This window comes from Sus scrofa, chromosome 18 (genome assembly GCF_054392235.1).
Source record: "Sus scrofa isolate SSC_HxYL_T2T_F1_AM1 chromosome 18, Sscrofa_HxYL_maternal_Yorkshire_Landrace_v2.0, whole genome shotgun sequence".
Classification (NCBI taxonomy): domain Eukaryota; kingdom Metazoa; phylum Chordata; class Mammalia; order Artiodactyla; family Suidae; genus Sus; species Sus scrofa.
The window spans coordinates 18,718,220-18,743,838 of record NC_139400.1 but is presented as its reverse complement, the minus strand read 5'-3'; the positions used below and the strand labels follow the sequence as shown (position 1 = coordinate 18,743,838).

The 25,619-nt window shown below is 48.8% G+C and overlaps 1 protein-coding gene and 1 long non-coding RNA gene across 7 annotated transcripts in view; one reads left to right on the top strand and one right to left on the bottom strand.

Annotated features, from left to right (window-relative positions):
- TBXAS1 (thromboxane A synthase 1) overlaps positions 1–25,619 on the top strand; it is a 169,393-nt gene that overhangs the window by 93,498 nt on the left and 50,276 nt on the right. For all 4 annotated transcript variants that reach the window (XM_021078509.2, XM_021078508.2, NM_214046.1 and 1 more), the window contains 4 exon segments: positions 12,614–12,702; positions 15,944–16,092; positions 18,026–18,156; positions 22,312–22,629. In XM_021078509.2, coding sequence (XP_020934168.1) covers positions 12,614–12,702; positions 15,944–16,092; positions 18,026–18,156; positions 22,312–22,629 — 687 coding nt within the window.
- Positions 1–25,619, bottom strand: part of LOC106508202 (uncharacterized) — a 161,816-nt gene that overhangs the window by 94,081 nt on the left and 42,116 nt on the right. The gene's annotated exons all lie outside the window — the stretch shown is intronic.

The following is a 25,619-nucleotide window of genomic DNA, read 5'->3' as shown; positions in this document are numbered from 1 at the left end:
ATCACACGTCCTCCCGTGGGAGGTAATGACGACGGCGCTATCGACGCAAAAACGATTTCATCATTTGTTTGAAAAGAAATGGATGAAGGGCATCTGAGGGTATCTGATTATTTTTTGAAGTAAGAGAGAGGTTTTTTGGACAATCTTGAGCCCTGTCTCTTTGAAGAAATAAAAACCTTATCAAGATTTTCTTATAGGGTATATCCAGAAATAGATACCATATCATTGCCCCAAAGGATGCAGGGCTCCCGGGGTTCCCTTCCTGGCTCAGCGGTTAACAAACCCGACTAGGATCCCTGAGGATGCGGGTTCGATCCCTGGCCTCTTTCAATGGGTTAAAGAGCTGCAAGCTGTGGTGTAGGTCGAAGATGTGGCTCCGATCCAGCATTGCTGGGGCTGTGGTGTAGGCCAGCAGCTATGGCTCTGATTCTACCCCTCGCCTGGGAACCTCCATATGCCGAGGGTGCAGCCCTAAAAAGCAAAAAAAAAAAAAAAAAAAAAAAGATTCAGCACTCCTGGCATACAAACACAAAGCGTTTCCTCTTTCTGGTTCATATGGTTTAGATAACAAATTCTTTTTTTTTTTTTTTTTTTTTTTTGTCTTTTTAGGGCCGCACCCACAGCATATGGAGGTTCCCAGGCTAGGGAACAAATCGGAGCACCACAGTCACAGCAACGCCAGATCCTAGCCGCGTCTGCAACCTATACCACAGCTCATGTCAATGCTGGATCCTTAACCCACTGAGCCAGGCCAGGGATCGAACCTGCAACCTCATGGTTCCTAATCGGATTTGTTTTGACTTCAGCTTCCCAGGTTCCTAACAAGGGTCTGGGAAGCCAAGCTTTGCTGGGAGTGAAAAGCTTTCCTAATCCCAGAAGCAGCTCTCTTTGCCTGTGAAGAGTAGGGCTGGGGAGGGCGGGGCCTCTAAGCAAGGAGTGTTACTCTACAGCCAGGTAGAGATGCTGGAGCATCCGACAAAGGGGCAGTTTCTCTCCTACGGAAGCCAGTGGACGGGAGAAAGCAGAGGGCTGGCTGCCAGATATCAGTGTCCTGACGGCCTCCTTCCCCAACGTCAGTGACCTGCCAGGTTTCTGGATGCTTCCTTCAATGTCAGCCTCCCACTGGCCTTTGCTTTCTAGGTCATTGATTCTCAAACCCTGTGTGACCAAGGGCTGCACCCCAATCACCTAGGACTCTTGTTTGAAACATGTGATTCCACCGTATGATATCACTTATATCTGGAATCCAATATATGGCACAAATGAACCTCTGCACAGAAAAGAAACTCACGGACTTGGAGAACAGACTTGTGCTTCAAACCCACGCCCTCATGGGCACTATTTGGGTTTGTTATCCCTGAGCCACGACGGGAGCTCCTGGACTTTTATTATCAAACTTCAGAGTTTATGCTTGAAATGGAGATTTGTTTTCCCTTGGAATTCTGAGGCTTTCTCCTTCAGCCCCTGGCAGCCTAAGTCCTTTACTGTGTCTGAGACTGTCATTAATATTCAGAAAACCTCTGAATGGCACTGTCTTTATTTATTTATGTGGATATTAGGCTGCTTTGGCCAATAATGCTTGAAACTCACATTAAAATCAGCATTCTATCATGGATCCATAGTTTTATTTAAAATAAAATTGAGGAGTTCCCATCGTGGCGCAGCAGAAACAAATCCGACTAGGAACCATGAGGTTGTGGGTTCGATCCCTGGCCTTGCACAGTGGGTTAAGAATCCAGCATTGCTGTGAGCTGCGGTGTAAGTTGCAGACACAGCTCAGATCCTGCGTTGCTGTGGCTGTGGTATAGGCCGACGACTGTAGCTCCAGTTGGACCCCTAGCCTGGAAACCTCCATATTCCATGGGTATGGCCCTAAAAAGCAAAAATAACTAAAAAAATAGATAATAAATAAATAAATTTTAAAAATTGGGTTTTGGTTTCCATCTTAATGGGAATAATAGAGAGAGACAGAGAACCAGGGAAAATTTTGATTGACACATCCCTGATTCCAGAAGAGATCATTGAAATCATAGTTCAGTGACAGAGAAGTTATTGGGATTTATATTAAAGGATGGCTGAGCACTGCTGGGAAAACAACTGATTTTTTTTATTAGGGAAAATTTTGGCGGATTAACCTGCCAGAATTTTCACCTCATCTCCTAAAAGATTTCACCCCTAAAGTTTTTAAAGGAATGACCAGTAATTTGGAGACTCTTTTAATCGATTCTTTACCAAAGACTATTAATTACTAACTCTAGGATTATGGAAAGCTTTATTATGGGTCAGGAAGTAAACAGATTTAATTTCAAGAAACAAAATGAGCTAAACAAATCCTTCTCTGAGGGAAATATATAAATAACGGGATTCCCTCAGGGATGAGGTTAGCACTAATTTTATTTTTAAATTTTATCATTCATCTGAGAGAGGGAGAACACCATGAAATTTATGCATTTGTATATTTCTCTAAGTTCTTCTGATCTGAAAAATATTAAATCAATTGGAGTAAGTTTCTAAGACTCTTCTAGGATTGTCTAAGTCAGCATAAAAGTGGCAGATAACCTTCAGCATAAGCGAGAATAAAAGAATACATTTAGGAGAAAAGCATTTAAACTGTACTTATATGATGATGAACTTCAAGCTATGAATTACTACCCAGGAAAAGGTTTTAAAGTCACTGAGGACTGAAAAGCCCCCATGGTCATTAAATTCAGTAAAATATTGCAACCCCGGCTTCTTCTATGCATAGGGATTCACTATGCATATTAAAGACTTGCTGGGGGGGGGGGACTGCAGTAAAGAAATCTGCTTGATTCTGTTTATTCTGGGTTCAAATAAGTTTTCAGTAAGTGAAAAACATGGGGAGTTAACCTCATAGTCGGCTCTTGAGAGATACGAGGCTTTGGGGTGCAGTGCCTTTGGAGGAAGCGTTCACAAGGAACTCCCTTATCCAATTCCAGCAGCAGAAACCAAGCTCCAAATTGGATGGACCATGGATCCAACCCAATATGGCAGCTCGAAACGTCTCAGTCCTCAAAGCCCAACAGTTATTCACCCAGATAACTAATCTGCGGGTGACCCACTGAGCAGAGACATACAGGCAGCTCCATACATGAGAGGTTGAAGAGGGGTGTGTGTGTCACTCTTACTCTGTATGTGGGGACCCGGCTGAGGAAAAGTCAGACCTGCGGGGAAGGCTGGCATCCCTCACAGTTGCTACGAATCCAGCCCTGTACCTAATGTTTCACTTTCATCCAGATGTTTCCTGTCAGGAAGGCACAGTCAATAATGTATGAATCTTAGAGGCGGAGACAGATGTGGTTATTGTTCCCTCTGGGCCTTTCCTGCCTTGGAGAAGACGTATGACTCAAGAATGGCTACAATTTAAAGAAATTTAAGTTGATATAGGCAGCTTATGAGTAAATGCATAGCTCCGACCATTTCAGAGCAAAAGTCGTCTTTGCAGAATTACAGTCATCGTCACAGTTGAGTTTGCCCTTTAAATCCTCTCTGTAAACACTTCAGATAATCACGCACAAGGGCTTCTAAAACAGAACCCAGGAATGCTGGCCCAAGCCGCTTTCTCTGGGCTACATCAGCTTCCAGAAGCCTTTTTCTTGTTTTTGTTTTGTTTTGTTTTATTTTGTTTGTTTGTTTTGGGGGCTTGTGAGGGCTGCACCTGTGGCATATGGAAGTTCCCAGGCTAGGGGTTGAATTGAAGCTAGAGCTCCTGGCCTATACCCAAGCCACAGCAACGCCAGATCTGAGCCGTGCCTGCGACCTACACCGATGCTCATGGCAATGCCAGATCCTTAACCCATTGAGCAACGCCAGGGATCGAACCCACATCCTCATGGATACCAGTCGGGTTCATTACTGCTGAGCCACGACAGGAACTCCCAGAAGCCTATTTTGAATATTTGCTTTTATTTCGTAACTCTTCTAGACAATAAAAATGAAAGTCATTATAACCAAGCATAGCTGTGATAATAAATACTTGAGAGTCCAAAAATACATTGTTCCTGCCTGACTGGTTGCCCATTTTCCAGAAGGTCTAGGTATTTATCTACCAGCAAGAGACCATTATCCTGCAACACAGTTGTAGTCCACTGACACCTAATCTCCTCATTAAAATCGGTATAATGATGGACCGCTTAAATTCTGGTGAAAATGTTCCTTTTCCATTTGCATTCAAAAGAAAACACACTCCTCATTGTGGCACCCCATCCTGGGTTATAATTTGGTTTTCCTTTGCCAGCATCATAATGTCACTCCCGACTCGCCGCTGGTGAAATCGAAAAGAGCATCTAAATGTGCCTCGCAGCTTGCCCGTTGCTTGGCAACACCAGCAGCCACCTCCTCATCAGAGTGAGTTCTAATGGGTCACAACTCTTGACAGGAGCCGCCGACTTACTAGAAATGACACTTGATTATTCACCTAGATGGCCAGAGCTGATACTTATCAGCGGGAAATTTTGCATAAAATTAAGTCATGGATGTTTTTAGTAGCTGAGTGACAAAAGCAGGTTATAACTTTCATTAACTGGTATTAAGTTTACATCATTAGGCGCAGTTCAGAGCACTTTAGCATATGACTTTTTCTATGTTTTGGTCCAGTCGTGTGTTTAAATACAATCTCTCAACCCCATTAGCTGACCCTTATTTATTCTGAAAATCCCCTTCCAAAATCAGTTCCCAAACAGCACTGCTCACAGGTCTAGGAGTACCAAAAAGAATGAAACGCTAAATTCCTAAAATTCAACCCGCGTGTGTTAGCTCCTCTCTGTAAGGGTTTATAAGGTAGAAGGATAACAAAAGGCTTAAGTCCTACGTTGTGACTAAAACAGGAACAGAGCTCACATCTCCTCTGGAGAATCAGAACCCACTTTAGGGGACGGGGGGGGGGGGGGGCCGCATGGGAACTGAGCCCTGATGATTGGACTGAGTTTTGACAGAGGGAGAAGGTCCGTTGCAGGTGGAATGAGCTGCAGGAACAAAGGCATCTGGAAAGAAAGTACAGGGCGTGTGCAGGGGCAGGGGGGTCACGAATTGGCTGGAGCGCAGAGGACAGGGAAGGGATCGGTGAGAAGAACGTGGGTGGAGGCATAGAGTCCGCTGCTCGGGGCCCGGGGGAGGCTTGGTGTGAACTTGACCGGAGAGCGAGGAGCTCATAAATGTCGAAAGGCGGGGGTGGGGGGAGGTGGTGAGGAAAAGGGGTTCCATTCCAGCTGGTCAGCCTCCAAGATGCCAGAGGACCCCTGGGCCCGTGGGACAAACACCCCAAGGCAGGCAGCTCCCAGGGGCCATGTCTGATCTCAGAGTGGCAGCCTCTGCTCGGGCTCTTCTCTGAATCCCTGTCCTCATGGAGACAGATGTGTCACCCAGCCTACGTGCCATCCACGGTGGGGGGGCAAGAGGGGCATCTTGGTTTAGGAGTCTAAGCTGACACTATGCTCACCCTCCCTCTCCCTGCTCAGGAAATGCACCTTCCCCAGCGTTCAGACCCACACCATTCTCCAAACTTCCAGGCGCTCCAGAGGCTTAATGTGGTTTGCTGGTCTGTTTTTCAAGCTCATGGCATCAGAGCTGCATTGGGTGAAATTATAACCTTGAAGTTAATTAACTAAGGAGCAAAAGGAATATGGATGCTGATTTTGGAGGAAAAAACAAAAAACAAGAAGCCAGGAGGCAGTGGATCTGGTGTTCTCTCACTGTTATTAAATGCTGTCATCATAAAGATAACCAGAATCCGCCCTTTAGATCTTCCTGTGGAGCTCCCATTGTGGCTCAGTGGGTTACGAACCTAACCCGAGGATGTGGGTTTGATCCCTGGCCTCGCTCAGTGGGTTAACGATCCGGCATTGCCATGAGCTGTGGTATAGGTCACAGACGCAGCTCAGATCCCAAGTTGCTGTGGCTGTGGTATAGGCAGGCAGTTGCAGCCTGATTCAACCCCTAGCCTGGGAACTTCCATGTGCCACAGGTGTGGTTCTAAAAAAAAAAACAAAAACAAAACAAAGATCTTTAGGTAATCTGAAGTTAAAGCATCAAAGAGATGCCCAAAGGCCTTCTTAGAGGTGGCAAGTTGGAGGTTTTACTGCCCGCAGCTAGGAAGTTGCCTGTCGTTTCATGGTCCCCAAGTAACTGTCTCAACAGGAATCCTAGAATGTCCATGCCAAGGGGCTTTGCAGCTCATTGCGGTCCGCCCCTCATTTGAGAGTGAGGACTCAAGTCCACAGAGATTCAAACGACTTGTCCAAAGTAGGAACCAGCATGGTCTTTCATTCAGGGCTAGCGCCCAGCAAGCTGCACTGCATTCATGCTCTGATAGAAAGAGCACCTCGACCTATTAATGTTTCTTGTGTACCTTCTACGTCAAGGCCCTCAAGGAACAGTCAACACAGATATTTCTAGAGAATCAACTAAATGTGGTGGCCTGTGCTCATCCCTAACAGAACAAATACTGAAAACTTCGATACCACAGTACATGACAACAAGAGTCGCCAGAGAGTGACATTGAACGTGTATTAGTTATCTATTGCTGTGTCACAAATTACCCCCAAACTTAGCAGCTTAAAACTGCTAAGGAATGCTCAGGAAACTTAGCACCCTTTTATTAATCCAGTGCTTCTGTGGGTCAGGAATCTGTATGTTGCTGGGTGCGTCGATCTCAAGGTCAAGGAGTCAAGCTGTTGGCCTGGGTTGTGATCTCATCTGAAGTTTTGGCTGGGGAGAGATCTAAACTTACAAGGTTTTAGCAGGATTCAGTTCTTAACAGGCTTTGGAAGATAGGATAAGAAGTTGTGCTATGTCCCCTAGTCAGTGGGCAATCTCCAAAGAATTTCAGCTAAACATTGCCCAGATGGCAAGTATTTTCAGCAGGCTCATATGGCAATGGAAAACAGGATGGACTGGAAAGTGCAAAGAAAGGACGTGCTTTTGAGATTTGGTTTTTTAGCGCATCTATGGGCCACGCACTATACAAGATACTGAGACTACAAAAATGCTTAAGAGATGGTCTTTGTTCTCAAGAAGCAGAAGGACAGCCATGATGCAGGTGACAATGTCTGGCTTAGAGTGGTCCCTGGGGAGATAAAGATGAAGGGAAAGATACAAGAAAGGAAGTGACGTTAACGCAGCGAGGCAAGAACAGGTGGATCCAGTGAGGTTCCTCCCCTGTCCGTGAGGAAGAAGAGAAGAGAGAATGATGCCAGGCATCCAAGCCACCCTGGGAGCAGGGGACTCCCCAGAGGACCAGAAACAGGCATCCAATACCCACTACCTTCTAAACCTTTCACGTGCTTTGTTTCTCATCTGGTCACGGCTCTTCAAGGGACGTATCATTATTCCCATTTTGTAGGTGAACAAATAGACTTGTTGAAGTTAGCACTTTGCCCAAGGTCACACAACTCCCAAGTGCCAAGGAGAGGAAACCTAATCATTGGTTTTGAGTGTGTGCTCTCCTGGGCCAAGTGCATTTAACAACTTCAGTCTCTTAGCCTCGAGGAGACCTTTCTACCTCCTGGAATTAACTCCATTGTCCTCTGCCTATGCCTTGACTCATAATTCCTCAGACTCAGTCAGTAAAGATCCCATCTTTTTTTTAACCTGGCAATTTAAATTCCAGGGGAGGAGTTCCTGTTGTGGCTCAGCAGAAACGAACCGACTAGGAACCAGAAGGTTGGGGGTTCGATCCCTGGCCTTGCTCAGTGGGTTAAGGATCTGGCATTGCCGTGAGCTGTGGTGTAGGTCGGTTGTAGACACAGCTCGGATCTGGTGTGGCTGTGGGTGTGGCGTAGGCCAGCAGCTACAGCTCTGATTCTACCCCTAGCCTGAGAACCTCCATATGTCGCAGGTGCAGCCCTAAAAAGAAAAAAAAAAATTCCAGGGGAGCAAGGACTTCCTTCCTTGGGGAATTTCCTTCCCAGGCTGAGGATGTTGCTTTACCCTGGATGGTTCCTGCTAATGGCCAAAAAGCTGGCCAGCCATACCCTCAGCATCTTCTATAATAAAGATAACCCACATGAGAGGTGAGAGAAGCAAAATGGGAAACTTTTTTGTCAAGCTTGGCTGCTCGACTATAAACTCCCTGCTCAAAATCATTCTTTAAAAACTTAATAGCATTAATATTTTACCTGATTATAAACATGTGTGCATTATGCAAAATGTGGAAAAAACCAAAACAGAATTCATTCATCATCCTACAAAGAAGATGAAACAGAACAACCAAATGAGAGTCTTTATTGAGATCTGCAGGATGATAGCTTTGTGTGTGCATCTGTACGTGTGTTTGCACAAGCCACCTATGCCTGCTTGTCTGCAAATCTAGGGGAATAGCTGTGGGGTTTGTGGATTGGAGGAAGATGATTGCAAGCCCATCAAAGAGAGCTTTTGCTTGTATGCAACTCATGTAAGAGCAAATATTCCATAACTGCTTGTGTATAATGCAAGGAAGAAAACCTGAAATGATGGCTATTGGCCAACATACAGGTCACGTGCCACGGTCTTATAATATTTTCTCTGCATTGCTTTTTAAAACATTTTTCGTATTACATGCCCCATCTCATATCACATTAACCTAAATAAAAATGTCATTATCCATTCAGTTCGACAGACAGCAGGCAGAGTATAGGAGAAATTACAATCACGCCAGCCAACAACAAAGCATTCTAATCATAGCACACAGAGAACCAATGTGGGCAGCTGCTCCAGCCCCCATTCTGCACCGTCCAGGCACACAGCTGAATTCAGTAGGGGGAGACCCCTTCTTGATACACAGGCCATGCTTCTCAAGAGTTGAGGATAAATTGAATTTTATGTTGCATCCCATTTTTGTTTCATTAAGGAAGCATCAAGCTGGATGTCTAAAGAGACTTCCTTTCAAATAGCATTTTTCTTTTTACCAGGTTCCCATTCCTCGGAAACAAATCTAAAAGATATGTTGCGGAGTTCCCTTTGCAGTTCAAGGGTTAACGAACCCAACTAGGATCCATGAGGATGTGGGTTCAGTCCCTGGCCTCACTCAGTGGGTTAAGGATCCGGTGTTGCCATGAGCTGTGGTGTAGGTTGCAGATGCGGCTTGGATCCAGCATTGCTATGGCTGTGGCAGAGGGCGGCAGCTATAGCTCCAATTTAACCCTAGCCTGGGAACTTCCATGTGCCACAAGTATGGCCCTAAAAAGCAAAAAAAAAAAAAAAGTATAGTTCCCTTGTATCACTAAGTTAATTAAAACAATGGAAGGAACGTAGCCAGCAAAGCTGGCCATAGAAAGGTGGCTCCGATAGGGCTGATTTCTCCAACATTTAGTCTGAGATTTATTGAGAGTAACAGCCTAGCAGCTATTAGAAGTGACCCATTTGTGCACACTTTTGTACTGACGGGTTATTAAATTGGTGATTTGTGAGAATTTAGAAAAGAATGCCATAGTCCTAAGAGTCCGCTCAGAATTACCAGGATAGTAACTGAGAACAGTCACCCCATTTCCTTTTCTTTTTTTTCCTCTTTTGAGTAGACTTCAGGAGAGGTAGATGAAATCATTTACATTTCTGCTTCGGCAAATCCCTTGACAAAGACACCCCCCGCTGACTTATTGCTAAGATGCTCCCTGGCAGGAAGGACACACACTTGGGTTCATGCGCAGTTGGCCAAAGAGCCAGAAACGGTGATACTGACCAGTTCCGCAGCTGCCTAATGTAGCTGACCAGGGGGAGCACCCCTGTGCCCTGCCCCATCCTTTTCCCATCGCAACACACCAAATGGAGCCTTAGAAGACACCCTGACCAAAGTTCAAATGGAAGAAAGAAAGAACAGCCAAGACGACGGGAGATGGGATTTGGAGGCGAGCATGCACCCTTGGTCCACCCGCACCCATACAATCACCCAGCGCGCTAAGCCCTCGGGACTTGATGAGCAAGAAATCCTTCTCCCACTGGGTTTCCTCTCCAGACACTCTCTCCAGGAATCTTGGCAACACGGAACAAGGGGAAGGTCTCAGATGCTCAGCCCTCTCTCCACTGGGTGTGTAGGTGTGTTCCACTTTGAATGTCTGCTCTCTGACCTGCTGCTCCGCTGCCCACAGGTGCCGCTCAGGTCACTGTCCTCACACCTGGGAACCCTGCAGCCCTGAGCTCAGCCCACGCTCACTCGCTCTCACTCAACAGGGGCTCCCCTTCACCTTCTCAGGACCAATTCCCGCAGCCAGCAGTGGGGCCCTGGGGACACAGGACTTTCCTTATGCCCCAGAGCATAAGGAAGGAGCGCGGGAGCCGTGGGAGGGAGGGTCCATCCAGGTGCCCCTCCAACTGGGGCCGCAGCAGCCCAGAATGCCCCCCCACAACGGCCCCGCGCCGGGCCTTTCCAATCACCTGGAGCCTCCGGGCAGGTGAGAGACGGCTCTGCTCAGAACGAGGGCAGGATCATTTTCAAAAGTAATACATGTTAGGTAAACGGAAAGCCTTTCGGATGAATGGACCCTCAAAGGTCAAAAAAATCAACTGCCCACGACGATGATTCATGGGGGAAAAAAAAAAAAAAACCTTGTGGTTTTGTTGACCCGAACCTCAATATTTGCCTGTGCTGTGTGTCTTCTCAAAAAGTCAACATGGACCTGGCTTTGCCACTGACATGCTGGGAAGTGATCGGTTTACGATGGCGGGATTGCACCCGAAATGCTGTTCCGTTTATGGAGCTGCCTTTCAGGAGGGACGCTGATTAAAAGAGAGAGAAATAAAAAGGGAGCAAACCAGGCGGTGCCCAGAGTAGGTGAAGGGATGGGAAAACGATGGTCCAGGAGATGATGTGGGGATGAGGGGCGGCCCTCGCTGTCCCAGTGTTTGGAGCACTGTCACGTGGAGGAAGGAAGAACTGAAACCAGCCAGGGGTTGTTGGAGGGAGTCAGATTTTACCTCAATACAGCGAAATACCTTCTAACAAAGAGACTCACATGTTGTAACTTTTCCTGATGCCCCAAGACTTTACGAGCCAAGAGCGGGTCTTAACGTCATCAACATGCATTCATTCATTCATTCATTCATTCGGCAAATTACTGTGTACCAAGCACTGTTCTAAGTGCTAGGGATACAAACACGAACAAACAGACAAAAATCTCCCCTGATCACAGGAGCTTATAATTTAGGGTCAAAAATATAAACTCTAGAAGTTCTGGTTGTGGTGCCGTGGAAGCAAATCCAACTAGTATTCATGGGGTTGTGGGTTCGATCCTGGGCCTCGCTCAGTGGGCCAGAGATCCAGCATTGCCTCAAGCTGTGGTGCAGGCAGACGGCTGTGGCTCTGATTCCACCCCCTAGCCTGGGAACATCCATATGCCCCAGGTGCAGCCCTAAAAAGCAATCGATAAAAATAAAAGCTATTTGCACTGTCTTTAAAAAAAAAAAAAAAAAAGTAAACTCTAAACACAAGTAGCATTTCAAAGCATGTTTTTCCATAAGAAATGCTCAGAACAATGCATCACAGCATGTTGCTCTAGCTGTGAGTATACACTGGCTAAAAGGATTCCCCTCTGGAGTTCCCACTGTGGCTCAGTGGTAGTGAACCTGACTAATATCCATGAGGACTCAGGCTCAATCCCTGGCCTTGCTCAGTGGGTTAAGGATCTGGCGTTGCCATGAGCTCTGGTGTAGGTTGCAGATGCGGCTTGGATCTGGCGTTGCTACGGCTGTGGTGTAGGCTGGCAGCTACAGCTCCAATTCGACCCCTAGCCTGGTAACTTCCATATGCCATGGGTACAGCCCTAAAAAGCAAAAAAAAAAAAAATTTAAATAATTAAAAGGATTCTCCTTGACATTTCCAACTTGGCTTTGCAAACACACAGGAGAGAATAAAGGGTCCTGGCTGGGGGGTGCCCATTGGGTTTCACAGAAGACTCAACCCATTCGAGATGGACTTTTGGGGTCAGCAGCCAGGACGGGACTTAAATCTGTTGAAGCTGGATCATAGTTACATGTGCATGTCAGAAATCTTCCATAATAAAGGAAAAATTTTGCAGTTGTCCTGCGTGGGCACTAAAAGTCTCTTGAAGTCAAGGATTCCCTATATTGGAAAGTCTAAGCAGTGTAAACAGAAATGAATAAGCACCCACCAAAAATGCTCTGGAGATGACTTTTGTATTGAATAAGAAGTTGAAATGGATGACCTCGGGTTTCTTTCAGTACTGAGAGTCTTACATTCTAGCAGAAGATCTAAAGTATAATTGGAACCAAGCAAACATGGATTTGGGCTAATTCCAGAGTTAGTACATATGGATTGTGGTCTATTTACTCTCTAATGCTAACCAAATGTCACGAAACTAAAGACGGATTCGCATTTCTAAGCCTTTAATGATCATTTTCATAATTATTTCACAGTATTTCCTCTAAACCTCCTCTTTTTCCTTTCTAAAAGACTGATCACTTGGGCTAAAGTAGACGTTTACAGCGACTGAATTTTGCAGTAGATGTGAATTTTCAGTCTTCCTCGTGCATCTTCGGTGTGTGAAAGTTGCATTCAAAACAGTGACCATTTTCCCAGGAAGCATGACACATAACCCTCTCTTCTGCAGCTAAGTTAGGTGTGCTCCCTGTGTGGTGTCCTAATTACACCTCTGTTTTCCACTCTCAGCTGACTCCTCTCATCAGCCAAGCCTGTGACCTGCTCCTGGCTCACCTAGAGCGCTATGCGGAATCCGGGGATGCCTTCGACATCCAGAGGTAAGGGCACCGCACGGCTACATGACGGTGGAGAAATCGCATTTCTGAACTGCTGCCTCTTGTAACTGTACATAATTTCTGGACAATTATCTCAGGACCGGCACACTGGGGAAAGGCTAGAAGCTCCTAAAAGCAGGGGTGGACTAGGAAGAAGTGATAGCCACGGAAAATGTGAAGCAAATGCCAACCAAGCCCAGGGGCCTGTGGCATGTGGAGGGAACCCGGAGTGAGCAGTGTTTTGTGGACTTGCCCTCTGACCTCTACAGACCCCGGAGTAGGCAACTTAACATCTGGGCAGAAAGAACAGTGTCGGGGGAAAAGTCTACGAATTTTTGCTAAATTTTTTTTGGCTGCAGTGTACAGCAGCCTGATGTGGGATCCTAGTTCCCAGACCAGGGACTGAACCTGGGCTGCAGTGGTGAAAGCTCTGAGTCCTAACCATTAGAACACCAGGGAACTCCCTATGTGTCCATGTATGTGTGTATGTACGTGTGTATGTATTTATTTTTATGGCTGCACCTGCAGCATATGAAAGTTCCCAGGCTAAGGGTTGAACCAGAGTTGCAGCTGCCGGCCTAGAGCACAGCCACAGCAACACCAGATCCAAGTCGCATTGCACCAAAGCTTGCGGCGACGCCAGACGCCCCATCCACTGAGCGAGGCCAGGGATAGAACCCGCGTGCTCTCAGGGACAATGTCAGGTCGTTAACCTGCTGAACCTCAACAGGATCTCCGCTCAATGCATTTTTTTTTTTTGTCTTTTGTCTATTTAGGGCCACACCCAAAGCATATGGAGGTTCCCAGTTTAGGGGTCCAATCGGAGCTACAGCTGCCAACCTACACCACAGCCACAGCAACACCAGATCCAAGCCGCGTCTTCAACCTACACCACAGCTCAAAGCAACACTGGATCCTTACCCTACTAAGCCCAGGGATTGAACCCGCAACCTCATGGTTCCTAGTCGGATTCGTTTCCACGGTGCCACAACGGGAACTCCTCTCGATGCATTTTAAGAAGAAAAACTGTTATACCCCTCAGCCTAGAAGCCATGACTTAGTGGCGGACCCGCAATTTAAATGACTGATTGGCTTGTTGCCAAGTTGTCCTGTGCTATTTTTTTACGGTTTACAGCAGATGAGGAGTAGAGGGGCAGATCAGCCAGAAGCGAACTCGCTCTTGCAATCATTGTTAGTAAAATAATAACATAGGCGTTCCCGCCATGGCTCAGTGGTGACAAACCCAACTAGTATCCATGAGGACACAGGTTTGATCCCCGGCTTTGCTCAGTGGGTTAAAGATCCAGCATTGCGGTGAGCCCTGGCTCAGATCCCGTGTCGCTGTGGCTGTGGCGTAGGCTGGCAGCTGCAGGTCCAATTTGACCCTTCGCCTGGGAACCTCGGTGTGCTGCAGGTGCAGCCCACCTCCCCCCCAAAAAATAAATAATAATAACAATCATTGCCAGCATTTACATGCTACCATATTGTTCACAAAAGTCTCTCAACATTCTCTCTGGTCACGAGGTGCTTGAGTTGGGTAAAGAAAAGATGGGTCCAGAAGCCATAAAAGCCAAGTGAATAACTCTTAAAACCTTTACATCTTCAGCCATTAGGATCGGATGAATTCACGTTCACTAGTCAAATTGCTGTTTTTGCTGTCACGGGGAAATGTGTCATCAGTTGTAGAAAGCAGTCAAAATAAAAGGCGTCATCTGGAGAGGCCTTGTATTCCTTAGTGATAAGTTATTGGTAATAGAACTTAAGAAGGAGAGGAACTAAGTATGTGCCTCCATCAAGCCACAGAAATTGATCTTCTAATGATAAAAGGATACAAACACTCAGTTGTTAGACTTTCCAGATGCAACCTGACTAACCCTATATGGGAACAGGAAAGGATTTTTCTAGTTTAAAATGGCCATTTGCTGGAGTTTCCGTCGTGGCAAAGAGAGAACGAATCAGACTAGGAACCATGAAGTTGCAAGTTCAATCCCTGGCCTCATTCAGTGGGTTAAGGATCTGGTGTTGCCATGAGCTGTGGTGCAGGTCGCAGACTCGGCTCAGATCTGGCGTTACTGTGGCTGTGGCTTAGGCGGGTGACTGCAGCTTTGATTCGACCCCTAGCCTGGGAACCTCCATATGCTGCGGGTGTGGCCCTAAAAAGGAAAGAAAGAAAGAAAGAAAGAAAGAAAGAAAGAAAGAAAGAAAGAAAGAAAGAAAGAAAGAAAGAGAGAAAGGGAGAAAGGGAGAAAGGGAGAAAGGGAGAAAGGGAGAAAGGGAGAAAGGGAGAAAGGGAGAAAGGGAGAAAGGGAGAGAGAAAGGGAGAGAGAAAGAGAGAGAGAAAGGGAGAGAGAAAGGGAGAGAGAAAGGGAGAGAGAGAGAGAAAGAGAGAGAGAAAGAGAGAGAAAGAGAGAGAAAGAAAGAGAGAAAGAGAGAAAGAGAGAAAGAGAGAAAGAAAGAAAGAAAGAAAGAAAGAAAGAAAGAAAGAAAGAAAGAAAGAAAGAAAGAAAGAAAGAAAGAAAGAAAATGGCCATTTGCCAGGGCAGGTTTCCTAGAGCCTAAGAGGTTAATTTTTCCAGCACTGCTGCCAGACAGTCTTCTTCTGTTTGTTTCTAAACCGCAATGTGTGTTTTCTGTGATAATATACATATGTTCGTGAAGCTGGTCCCAGAGTTTGCCTTGCATTTATTTGAGTGTGAAGGGCCCTGGGTTTTTGTTTGTTGCTCTTAAGAAAACTGGAACATCTTTAGGAGAAAGAGGGGGACAGAACTCAGACCACTAGACACGCAGGTTGTTAACTTCTCAATTGCAACTTGTGAGCCGTCAGTCAGTCATTAGACCCTGGCCTTGGATGAGTTCTGCACAGCTTTGGGGTAAAACACATAGGTTTTGGTTCAAGTGTTTTCCCCCTTTCATGGGGAGAAAAATGGACCCGGCACTTCTTGCTATTTGACCGAGCCTGATTTGACACTGCCCCTCGCCTCCAAGTGCAGAACGGGAGGCTCTTCCCCCCCACCCCAGCTTTTTCTAGACCCGTTCTCTGTTCCTTGTATATGTCTCCCCTTGAACTCTGCCATCAGGCTCCCAGGATCTAGTCCCGGGGGCTCCTCTGCCGCTGCCTCCCTTCCGAGCTGCCAGGGGCGCCCTGGAACAGGGAGCTGATGGGGGCGAGCCTGTGCCAGAGCGCCTGCGATGGAGAGGCCGGTGGCCGAGCCCCTCCCAGCCCACGCCGTTCCCTGTCCTGCAGGTGCTACTGCTGCTACACCACTGATGTGGTTGCCAGCGTTGCCTTCGGCACCCAGGTGAACTCCAGCGAGGAGCCTGAGCACCCCTTTGTGAAGCACTGCCGGCGCTTCTTTGCATTCTCCGTCCCCAGACTTATTCTCGTTTTAATCCGTAAGTACTTCCGCGGGCAGTACATTTGGGCCATAGCGGGTTAGGCAGACCCTGCGCTGCGCCCCTCAGGGCAGGGCGGGAGGCAGAGGGGTGCTCTGGGCAGCTCCAGGAAAGGGCACTCGGAGTGTCTCTTGACAGTCACCCGGAGCCTCCCAGGCGCTTCATACCACCAGCCTGGGGCAACATCACCAACGCTGGTAGCCCGGGCCTGGCTCCCGCCCTGCACGGAGCTGAGTGCCTCACAGGCATCGCCTCAGTTAGTGCTGGCACTCAGCGCAGGAGCGAGGCGCTGCCTCCCCATTTTACAGATGAGAACAACTAGGGCTTAGGAAGGTGGAGCCAAGACTGGAGCCCCAAGCCTTACGTTTTTCCAGGGCCTATTTCTCCTCTCCAGCAAAGTCCTCTTCGGGAGACTTGTCTGCTGGAAGCCCGATGCAGAGTGAGCTAGAAGTCACCTGTGATGGGTGGGTGACTGGCAGGTTACCAGATGCTGTGGAGACCAGTCCATTTATCTTATTTCTATCTTAGAAGTGGGTTTGGACCCTCTGGCCAATCCGGGATCTTCTTGCTTTTATGGAAGCATGGAATTGCTCTCATTGCCATAATTCTTAATCATTCTTCTGGCCTGGTAAAGTCTATTCATTCCTTGGTCAGTTTCATTCCCCCTTTCTCAGTCCATTTCTTTTTTTTTCTTTTTTCGCCTTTTCTTGAGCCGCTCCCACGGCATATGGAGGTTCCCAGGCTAGAGGTCTAATCGCAGCTGTAGCCACCGGCCGACATCAGAGCCACAGCAAAGTGGGATCCGAGCCATGTCTGCGACCCACACCACAGCTCACAGCAATGCCGGATCCTTAACCCACTGAGCAAGGCCAGGGATCGAACCCGCAACCTCATGGTTCCTAGTCGGATTCGTTAACCACTGCGCCACAACGGGAGCCCCCTCTCAGTCCGTTTCTGTGGAAGCCCCTGTCACCTCCACCTGCTCTGCCCTGAGATTGGAGGGGAATCGGCACAGGGCTCAAAGCAGCTGCCACCTTCACCCCTTACCCGCTGCATCCCAGGGGGATGGGCTCCCCTTGCCATCAACCATGGACCATCCTGCGTCCTACGGGGCGGGTGGGTCCCCTGGCCCAAGGCTCTTGCCACTCCTCTCTCTGCCGCGCTGAGCCTGCCCCCCTGCTGCATCCTGCTGGTTCAGGCTCTTATTCTTGAAAACGGGCAGACCATCCTGAGACCTCCGCGGATCTAGACCGTCTTCTCCCCTGGCTCCCGCACTGAGCCTGTGCACAGCAGGCTCACCATGAATGCTGAGGAGATGAGCGGAGCCCCTCGGCCCAGGCCACCGCCCGTGGTTGGGGAGAAGTGTCCCCAACCCTGGGACCCTTGGCTCAAGGGCCTGGCGGCAAGGGTGCGGGCTATACAGGCCCAGCAGGGAGGTGCCCACAGAGGACAGAGGCCAGCAGCCTCGTCAGCAGCTGCAGGGTGGCTCTTAGGAAGCATTCAGGTGGTAGCTCTGGGGGAAATTGTCCAATGGAAAAAAAAAAAAATAAAAGTGCAAATGACCAGAAAGTTAGAGACCAGCTTCCACCACTTGCTAAGACTCAAAACACGGTCTGAGCTTTCTTCTTTCCTGATGAAATACAGAGACCTTGGGCCCTCATATCTAGGTCCTGGAAAATTAATTTAGAAGCACAAGATTGACTCAGGGAGGGCCAGGTGGAAATGGGGCTGCAACTGGAGGGACATTTATCAAGTGCGTCCTGGAAGGGTGAGGAGTCCAGAGGTAAAGATACCACAGCGGCGATTCGGAAGGGGAGACAGGCCTTCAATGGACTAATTCAAGGCCAGGGTTTGCTTCCTGGCAACAGGCATCTAACAGCCCTGGCTTGTTCTCACCCCCTTTTCAATGCCACTTTTGTTTTTCTCTTTCAAGTATCATTTCCATCCATAATGGTCCCACTGGCCCGGATTTTGCCCAATAAGAAGCGAGATGAAGTGAATGGCTTTTTTAACAAACTCATTAGGAATGTGATTGCCTTGCGGGACCAGCAAGCAGCAGAAGAGGTAACGTATTTTAATAGGACACAGCTTCGAAATGGAATGGCAGCTAATTTGGCATCAATGTCTGTGTTCTCTCGCTCCCCTCTGCAGCCCGCATGCCCATGCCATGCTGTCCTGTCGGGGCCTACCACTTAGGGCTTGCAAGGGGAGCAGAGAGAGAGGGAAAAGAAAGATTAAGCAGAGGCAAGCAAGGAGAGAGGGGTAAAGGCAGGACGGTGGGGAGACGCCCGGAGCAATCTGTCCATGCTCTGACCTGGGGGAGCAGAACGAATGCTCCCCACCCCCAAGCTCACAGGCCTCCTCCTTTCAAGCATCACCCCCAGCAGAGGTTACAGCAGCCCCAGAGCATTTGTTAGGTAAATGTGCCCACATGTGCTTTTCATCAGTCTACTCTTTATATTGAAAAATGGCAAGATGGAGCTTTGCGGCCTGAACAGAGCCATCGTCGGAGGGGGACCCGGGCAGCTGTCACCAGCCTCGCCCTCCCTTTCTGCACGCAGGGCACTGCTACAAAGTGCATGGTCTAGGGCCCTCCTGTGCGGCACTGAGACCTGGAAAGTTCGGTCCTCCTTGCAGCTTTGCCCCGTGCCTGGCACACAGCAGGACTCAAGTAACCATTTGCTGACGGAAGTCAGCTGAGCGTGGAAATGGGACTTTTCCCTGTGAAGGAAAAGAATCTCAATATTGGATATGCCCTTGCATGTATAGCGCTTTAAGGGCCCCACTGCAGTCAAGAAAACTGCCTTGAAGGAAAAAGCAGGGCTGAAATGTCTCTTCCTGAAAAAAAAATTTTTTTTTTTTTTTTTTTGCTTTTTAGGGCTGCACTTGTGCCACATGGAAGTTCCCAGGCTAGGAGTCAAATCGGAGCTATAGCTGCTGCCACAGCCACGTGGGATCTGCGCCACATCTGCGACCTACACCACAGCTCACGGCCATGCCAGATCCCCGACCCACTGAGCGAGGGCAGGGATCGAACTTGCGTCCTCATGGATATGGATACTAGTCAGATTCATTTCTGCTGCGCCACATTGGGAACTCCCCTTCCTGAACCGACTTGTGGTGGCTCATGACGGGTGGGAGGTGAGCAGGGAAAGGGGGCGAGGTCGAGCATTGCAGTGCTGGCCAAGGATGAGATCGGGGGTCCTCAGGCCTGGCCTCATCCTGCTCTGCTCCCCCCTCTGGAGGCTGTGACAAAGGCGTTTTGGTCCAGAAGGTGGGGGATGGCACATACAAGCACGCGGCCCTTTGGGCCCCACCCACCAAGAACCTAACCTGACGCCCTTAGGTGAGAAGAGTCCGCTTCCTAGTGTCTCAAAGTGCCCAACCCTGGCGTCTAAAAGCACAGAACATTTTCATCCAGTTCCTGCTTCTCTAGAGTGAGGAGGGAGCCTGGGGGCGGGGGGCAGCACAAGGAAGGTCCCATTTTCAAACCTTAGTAACGCCGTGAAGGTCTTTGCTCCCCATGCGTGGGGTCTGTCACCCCACCCCCGGTTGTGGAATCAGGCTGAGACCCTCAAAGTGTTGCACCAAACAGCTTATGGAGAGGTGAGGGGTTATGAAAGATCCAATCACTGGGATTGCCTCGAGCTTTTCCTTTTATAAACTCGAGAGCTATTTGTTTCAAACAATGCGTTGATCGTTGATCGGAGAAAAACCTCCCGACCACAAATCCAGGACTGGCCGTGTCAAGACAGAGCTATACGGTTACTAAGAAAACTTGCTTTAAACCCATCTCAACTCCGTAGACATTCCATCAAGCAGATGTGTGTTTGCGCAGTGGAAAATGCAGCACAGATGTTAAAAGGTAAATATTTTTCTAAGCTCTAGCCGATGGGTGGATTAGACACCTACATCTATCAGGGTTCGTATTTTTCTTGGATGGAACCATAAAACCAGCACTGTTGCGGTCCTAAATGGGCAGCGTTCAAATAGCCTCTGTGATGCAGTGCAAATAAGAGAAACCCATCTCTGCTAAAGCTCCTGGCCCGGGCACGGTCCCTAGAGAGCAGCCCTTTCCTCTGGCCTCTGCAGCTGGAGGTGAAGACACATTTCTGGAAGGCTCCGTGGCCCCGAAGCAGCCTGTCTGAGCCAGGGTGAGAGAGAAGGTACAGCTATGCCATGGGAAAAATCCAGTGGTGTGGGTGTGGCCATGCCCTGCTTCCCATCACTGCCCTCACCCTACTCCAGAAAGCCACAAGCAAGCCAGCCAGCTGCAAGCAAGCCTCAAGGACCACAACCGTATCGAGCCTGAGGAGTTTCCAGTGTGCCTGCCAGAGAGAGAGCCCAGGGATGCTCTGGGGTCCCCAGCTGGCATCTAGGAGCCAAGGGAGCAGAGGAGGCTCACTCCAACACTGGCCATCGGGCCCTGCCCCCGCCCAGGCCACAGGAAGGAAGCTGGGGGACAGCCAGCCCACTCCAATGCCATTTGGGAAGAAAGAGGCACCAACGACGGTTGACCCTGTGCCATCCTCTCGGCTCTCCCATGCAGGCTGGCAGGACACTGAGGTCTTGCCTCCTTTCTCTCAAGGTTCTTGCCGCCATCAGGCTTAGCTGGGAGCCCTGTTGGCATCTCAGCAGGCACCTTCCAAGGCCACAAAGCTGGGAAGCAATAATAGAGCTACAGAGGTCTCCCAATCCAAAATTCCTGTTCAAAGAGCATGCAGTGGCCAGCATATCCAACACTGCCTTCCTCGAAATGCACTTAGGGCCTTGCCTTTGTATCCATGGGGTTATTCATTGCACAACTCACGTGTGCTGGGCACAACGCAGGCATGGGGCGGGGCGTGGGGCTCTGGGTCCCGCCCTGGAGACACAAGCCGCCCTGTATGACACAACAACCACCTTAACAGACGGAATTAGGTGTGCGACACAGACTATTGAGGCAATAGAAATTCAGAAGCCCGTGGATGGAGAAAATGATGCAATAAGCCCTCTGAAACTATCTTTTTTTTTTTTTTTCCTTTTTCCTTCTGTTGGTGGCTCTCCCTTTTGCTGTTGAGCCCCATAAACTTCAGGAAAGAGGACCCCGTCGGCTGTCACTCATGACCTTAATGAGCTTTGCAAAGACAGGACGTGCCAGGGAGATGCTTTGTCAATGCTAGAGCAACATGCAAACGCTTCCACTGTCACCCTTAGGGGTAGGAAAGAGACCAGCGCTATGCAAGGTGCTGATAAGGAAAGTGGGGGAAAAGGTAAGAAAACTAACCCTGTAAATGCGGCCAGGCTGAGGGACACCCAACGCAGATCAGAGACTCTGAAGACAAGCTTCACCCAAACTACGTCCCTCCTCTGCCCCCAGGTCCTGTTAAGTTCCTGCTGTGAGGAAAAAAAAAAAAAAAAAAAACGAGGCACAAACATCAGCCAGGGCTGGTGGTGAAGATGGAACATGCACGCTTTGATTTAAATCTATCTGGTGCTTTGCTGTCGGAAAACCCAACCAACAATACCAACAGGGACAGAGTAAAAATATTAAAGCCCCCCTGGTTCTCCCACCTCCTCCAGCTCCCCGTGGCTAAATATTTCCTAAGCGTGGACGTCCATGACAATAGACATTGTCCGTGTGCTGTTTTTACAGAACTGAGATGCTGCTGGGCCTGCTGCCGGAGAGCTTGCTCTTTCTGCTCACCAGCGTGGCTTTCTGGATCAGCCCAGATGGAACAGCCACATTCTGGGTCATGGCAGCATCGGGCTGCTGTTGGTCTCCCTAGTCTCTAAGCCAGTGCCCGAGTGAGGGCCGGTCAGGGGGTTCCAGGCTCTCGACATCTCACACAACCCTGCCCCCAAAATCCTCCTTCCTATCGAGCTCTTTAAAAGTAGCATGTCGGAATTCCTGTCGTGGCTCAGTGGAAACAAATCTGACTAGTATCCATGAGGATGCGGGTTCGATCCCCGGCCTCGCTCAGTGGGTTAAGGATCCGGCATTGCCGTGAGCTGTAGTGTAGGTCGTAAATGTGGCTCGGATCTGGCATTGCTGTGGCTGTGGTGTAGGCCAGCAGCTACCCCTCTGATTCGACCCTACCCTGGAAAACTCCATATGCCGTGGGTGCGGGCCTAAAAAGACAAAAAAATAAAAGTAGCACATGCATGTCTTTGTGCTCCAAGAAGGCTCTCACTGCGGCTCTAAGGCCAAAATGCGTACTCTCTTCTTATGTCCCTTAGAGGCGGCAAGATTTCCTCCAAATGGTTCTGGATTTGCGACATTCCGCCCCCTCCGTGGGCGTGGAGAACTTTGACATTGTCCGTCAAGCCTTCTCCTCTGCCAAAGGGTGCCCAGCCGACCCTTCCCAGCCACACCTGCCCAGACCTCTGTCCAAGCCTCTGACGGTGGACGAGGTGGTGGGCCAGGCCTTCCTCTTCCTCATCGCTGGCTACGAGATTATCACCAACACCCTGTCCTTCGTCACCTACCTCCTGGCCACCAACCCTGACTGTCAAGAGAAACTTCTGAGAGAGGTGGACGATTTCAGCAAGAAACACGTAAGTACAGTCTGTCCGGGTGAGCGCGCGTTCATGGCGATGAAACTTATTTCTGATGGCCATCTTGCTAAAATTCACATTCTAGGTGCATAAGGGTGTCAGAGCCACCTGCTCCATCTCTTTGGCTTAGCAAGTAAAATGGGGTGCTCAGAACAACGGAAAAAGAAAAACGAAAAAAATGCCACAGGGTTTCACTGCCTGGGGTGGTCCATGAAACCCAGCCTGGCTTAGCAAAGCGGCAGAGTCCCAGGCAGTCAGGGTCAAAGGTCAGAGATAGAGCAGGAGGCCTGGCTTCCCAAGGCTCTGACAGTGGAATCTCCATGCTCAGGCTGTGAGCCAGAAAAATGGAGCCAGGAGTTCCCGTTGGGACGAAGCAGACGCAAATCTGACTAGGAACCATGCGGTTGTGGATTCGATCCCTGGCCTCGCTCAGTGGTGTCAGTCACAGGCACAGCTTGGATCCTGCGTTGCTGTGGCTGTAGTGTAGGCCAGCAGCTACAGATCTGATTGGACCCTAGCCTGGGAACCTCCATATGCCACGGGTGTGGCCCTAAAAAACTGAAAAAAAAAAAAAAAAAAAAAATGGAGCCAAAGGGGAAGGAGGCAGAAGCAGGCCTAAGGCTGGGCCATGCCAAAGCAGGAATGGAGATGGCGTGAGCGCTGCGGAAGAGGTCTGTGAATGGGGCCACATGACATGGGGCAGTCGGTGTCGCGTCCAGATTTCTGGATATTCCTTCTACTCAGGGCCCCTCTTTGCTGGTCTGGAAGCCAGCTTTCGAGGGTGCTGAGCTGGGCTACTCTTTCACGTTATTTATTTATTTTGGACACTTATGGGTGTGCTGCTTTGACTCATGAGGTTGTTTTTTAAAAAGCTATTTTTAAAAAAATCCATTGGAGTTCCTGTCATGGAGCATTGGTTAACGAATCTGACTAGGAACCATGAGGTTGCAGGTTCGATTCCTGGCCTTGCTCAGTGGGTTAAGGATCTGTCGTTGCCATGAGCTATGGTGTAGGTCGAAGATGTGGCTCGGATCCCGAGTGGCTGTGGTGTAGGACAGCGGCTACAGCTCCGATTAGACCCCTAGCCTGGGAACCTCCATATGCCGTGGGATGGGCCCTAATAAAGGCAAAAAGACCAAAAAATATATATATATATACTTTAAAAGGAAGACTGCCATAATAGAATCTTTTCCATTACATTCTGATGTAATGACTCTCATATTCACAGTTTGGGGAGGAGCCTTGCTCTGTTATTGAAACCATCAGATATTTTTTTCATATGTTGAGCTGAAAACTGCTTCTCAGAAAATTCCGCTCCTTTGTCCCACTGGGGAAAGTTGATCCAAGGTTAGCCTTTCTCTTGAAAACTGCATTAACTGCATTACTAATTGCCTCAACTTGTGGCTCATCACGAGCTTACGGCCAACACGAAGCTCTGAGACATGATGGCATCCGCCAAGCCACCTCTGGTCCACTGCTTGTACCACTGATTTTTTGAGCCAAGATGCGAGAGCTTGTATTTATCCTTATTACTGCTCAAGTCAGTCAAAATAATTTTGAATCTTGATTCTGCCATCTGTCATATTAGCAATTCCTCCAGCTTTGTGTCATCTGAGACTTGCTAAGCATGTCTCCCATTTCATCCAAGTCATTGATTAAAATGTTGAACAGGACAGGGCTTCCCTCCAGGTTGACATTGATCTATTAATCACTCTTCTTGGACATGTAGTCTCAACGAGCCATGAATCCAAATAACCCTTCCACCCACTCCCACCACCCATCTCATCCTGTTTCATAGTAACTGTGGGTTTTTGTTTTTTCAGTTGAGAGGAAGGACCAAAGATGACTGGGGTACATTATGGCAAGAGAAATAAGGGGAGCTGAAAGGTACATTAGGATGTACTTAGGGGCAAGTACCAAAACCCCAACCCTAACTGACTTTGGCACAAAAAAAGGAGGGAGGTCCTTATGCACAGATCATTGAGCATCTTAGGAGGGGACAGGGCTTCAAGCCAATCTTTATGGAGCCTCAAAGATGGGTTCCGGTCCTACTTGCTCCCCTCTTCTTGGCTGTGCTTCCTTCGTGTTGGTCTCATTCTCAGCTCTGCCCTCCTCTCAAAGCCCCAAGCTAAGAATATCTGGGACTACAAGCTTCCTTGCTCATAACCAACCCAGAGAAGAGAGTCTGGGACCCCAAATTTTCAGCAAGAGTCATCAGCTTCACTCAAGTCACCATGTTTAGGTTGCTGCCCATTCTTGAACGCATTATTGTGGCCAGGGGAACAGGGGCACGGATGGGCATAAGTCAATCAATCCCACCCCCAGAGTCAATCACACCCAAGTCATGTGACTGAGATCTTGGGAGAGTACCCTCCCAGAGGGAGCACCTGCAGGAATCTCTGGAAGGCCACCAGGCAGGAGAGAGAATTCAGGCCCCTGGGCTCAAATAAACCAGAAGGCAGGTCAAACTAAAGTTTGTTGTTGCCTTTTTTTTTTTTTTTTTTTTTTTTTTTGGCTTCCTTGACATGTGGAAGTTCCCGAGCCAGGCACTGAACCTACACTACGGTAGTGACCTGGGCCACTGCAGTGACAATGCTGGCCCCTTAACCCACAGCACCACAAGGGAACTCCCAGGTCAGCTGTGCAGTGGACAGGGCAGGGGTTGGAGAGGGGGCAGCAGCTCTAGGAGGTGGAAGTCCTGGTCCTCACCTTCAGGGAATTTCACTGCCAGTTGAAAACCACAGCTCCTTCCTTGAACTTCTCCAGGGCAACAGAAGGCAGCACTTAACCAAGTCTGGAATGTGTGGTGTCACTGAGAGACACATGGAGCTCTAGGGGGGTCAGTCCTACCAGTTACGCTGTAATTAAATCAGGGGGCCACGGGGAGGGTTTCCATAGACCTCCATTCAGAGGCCCTCGTGCACACAGCCCCTTACCTCTGACGTGGCCTGAACTGACTGTGACCTCAGCGAAGGCGTTAGCATCTTACT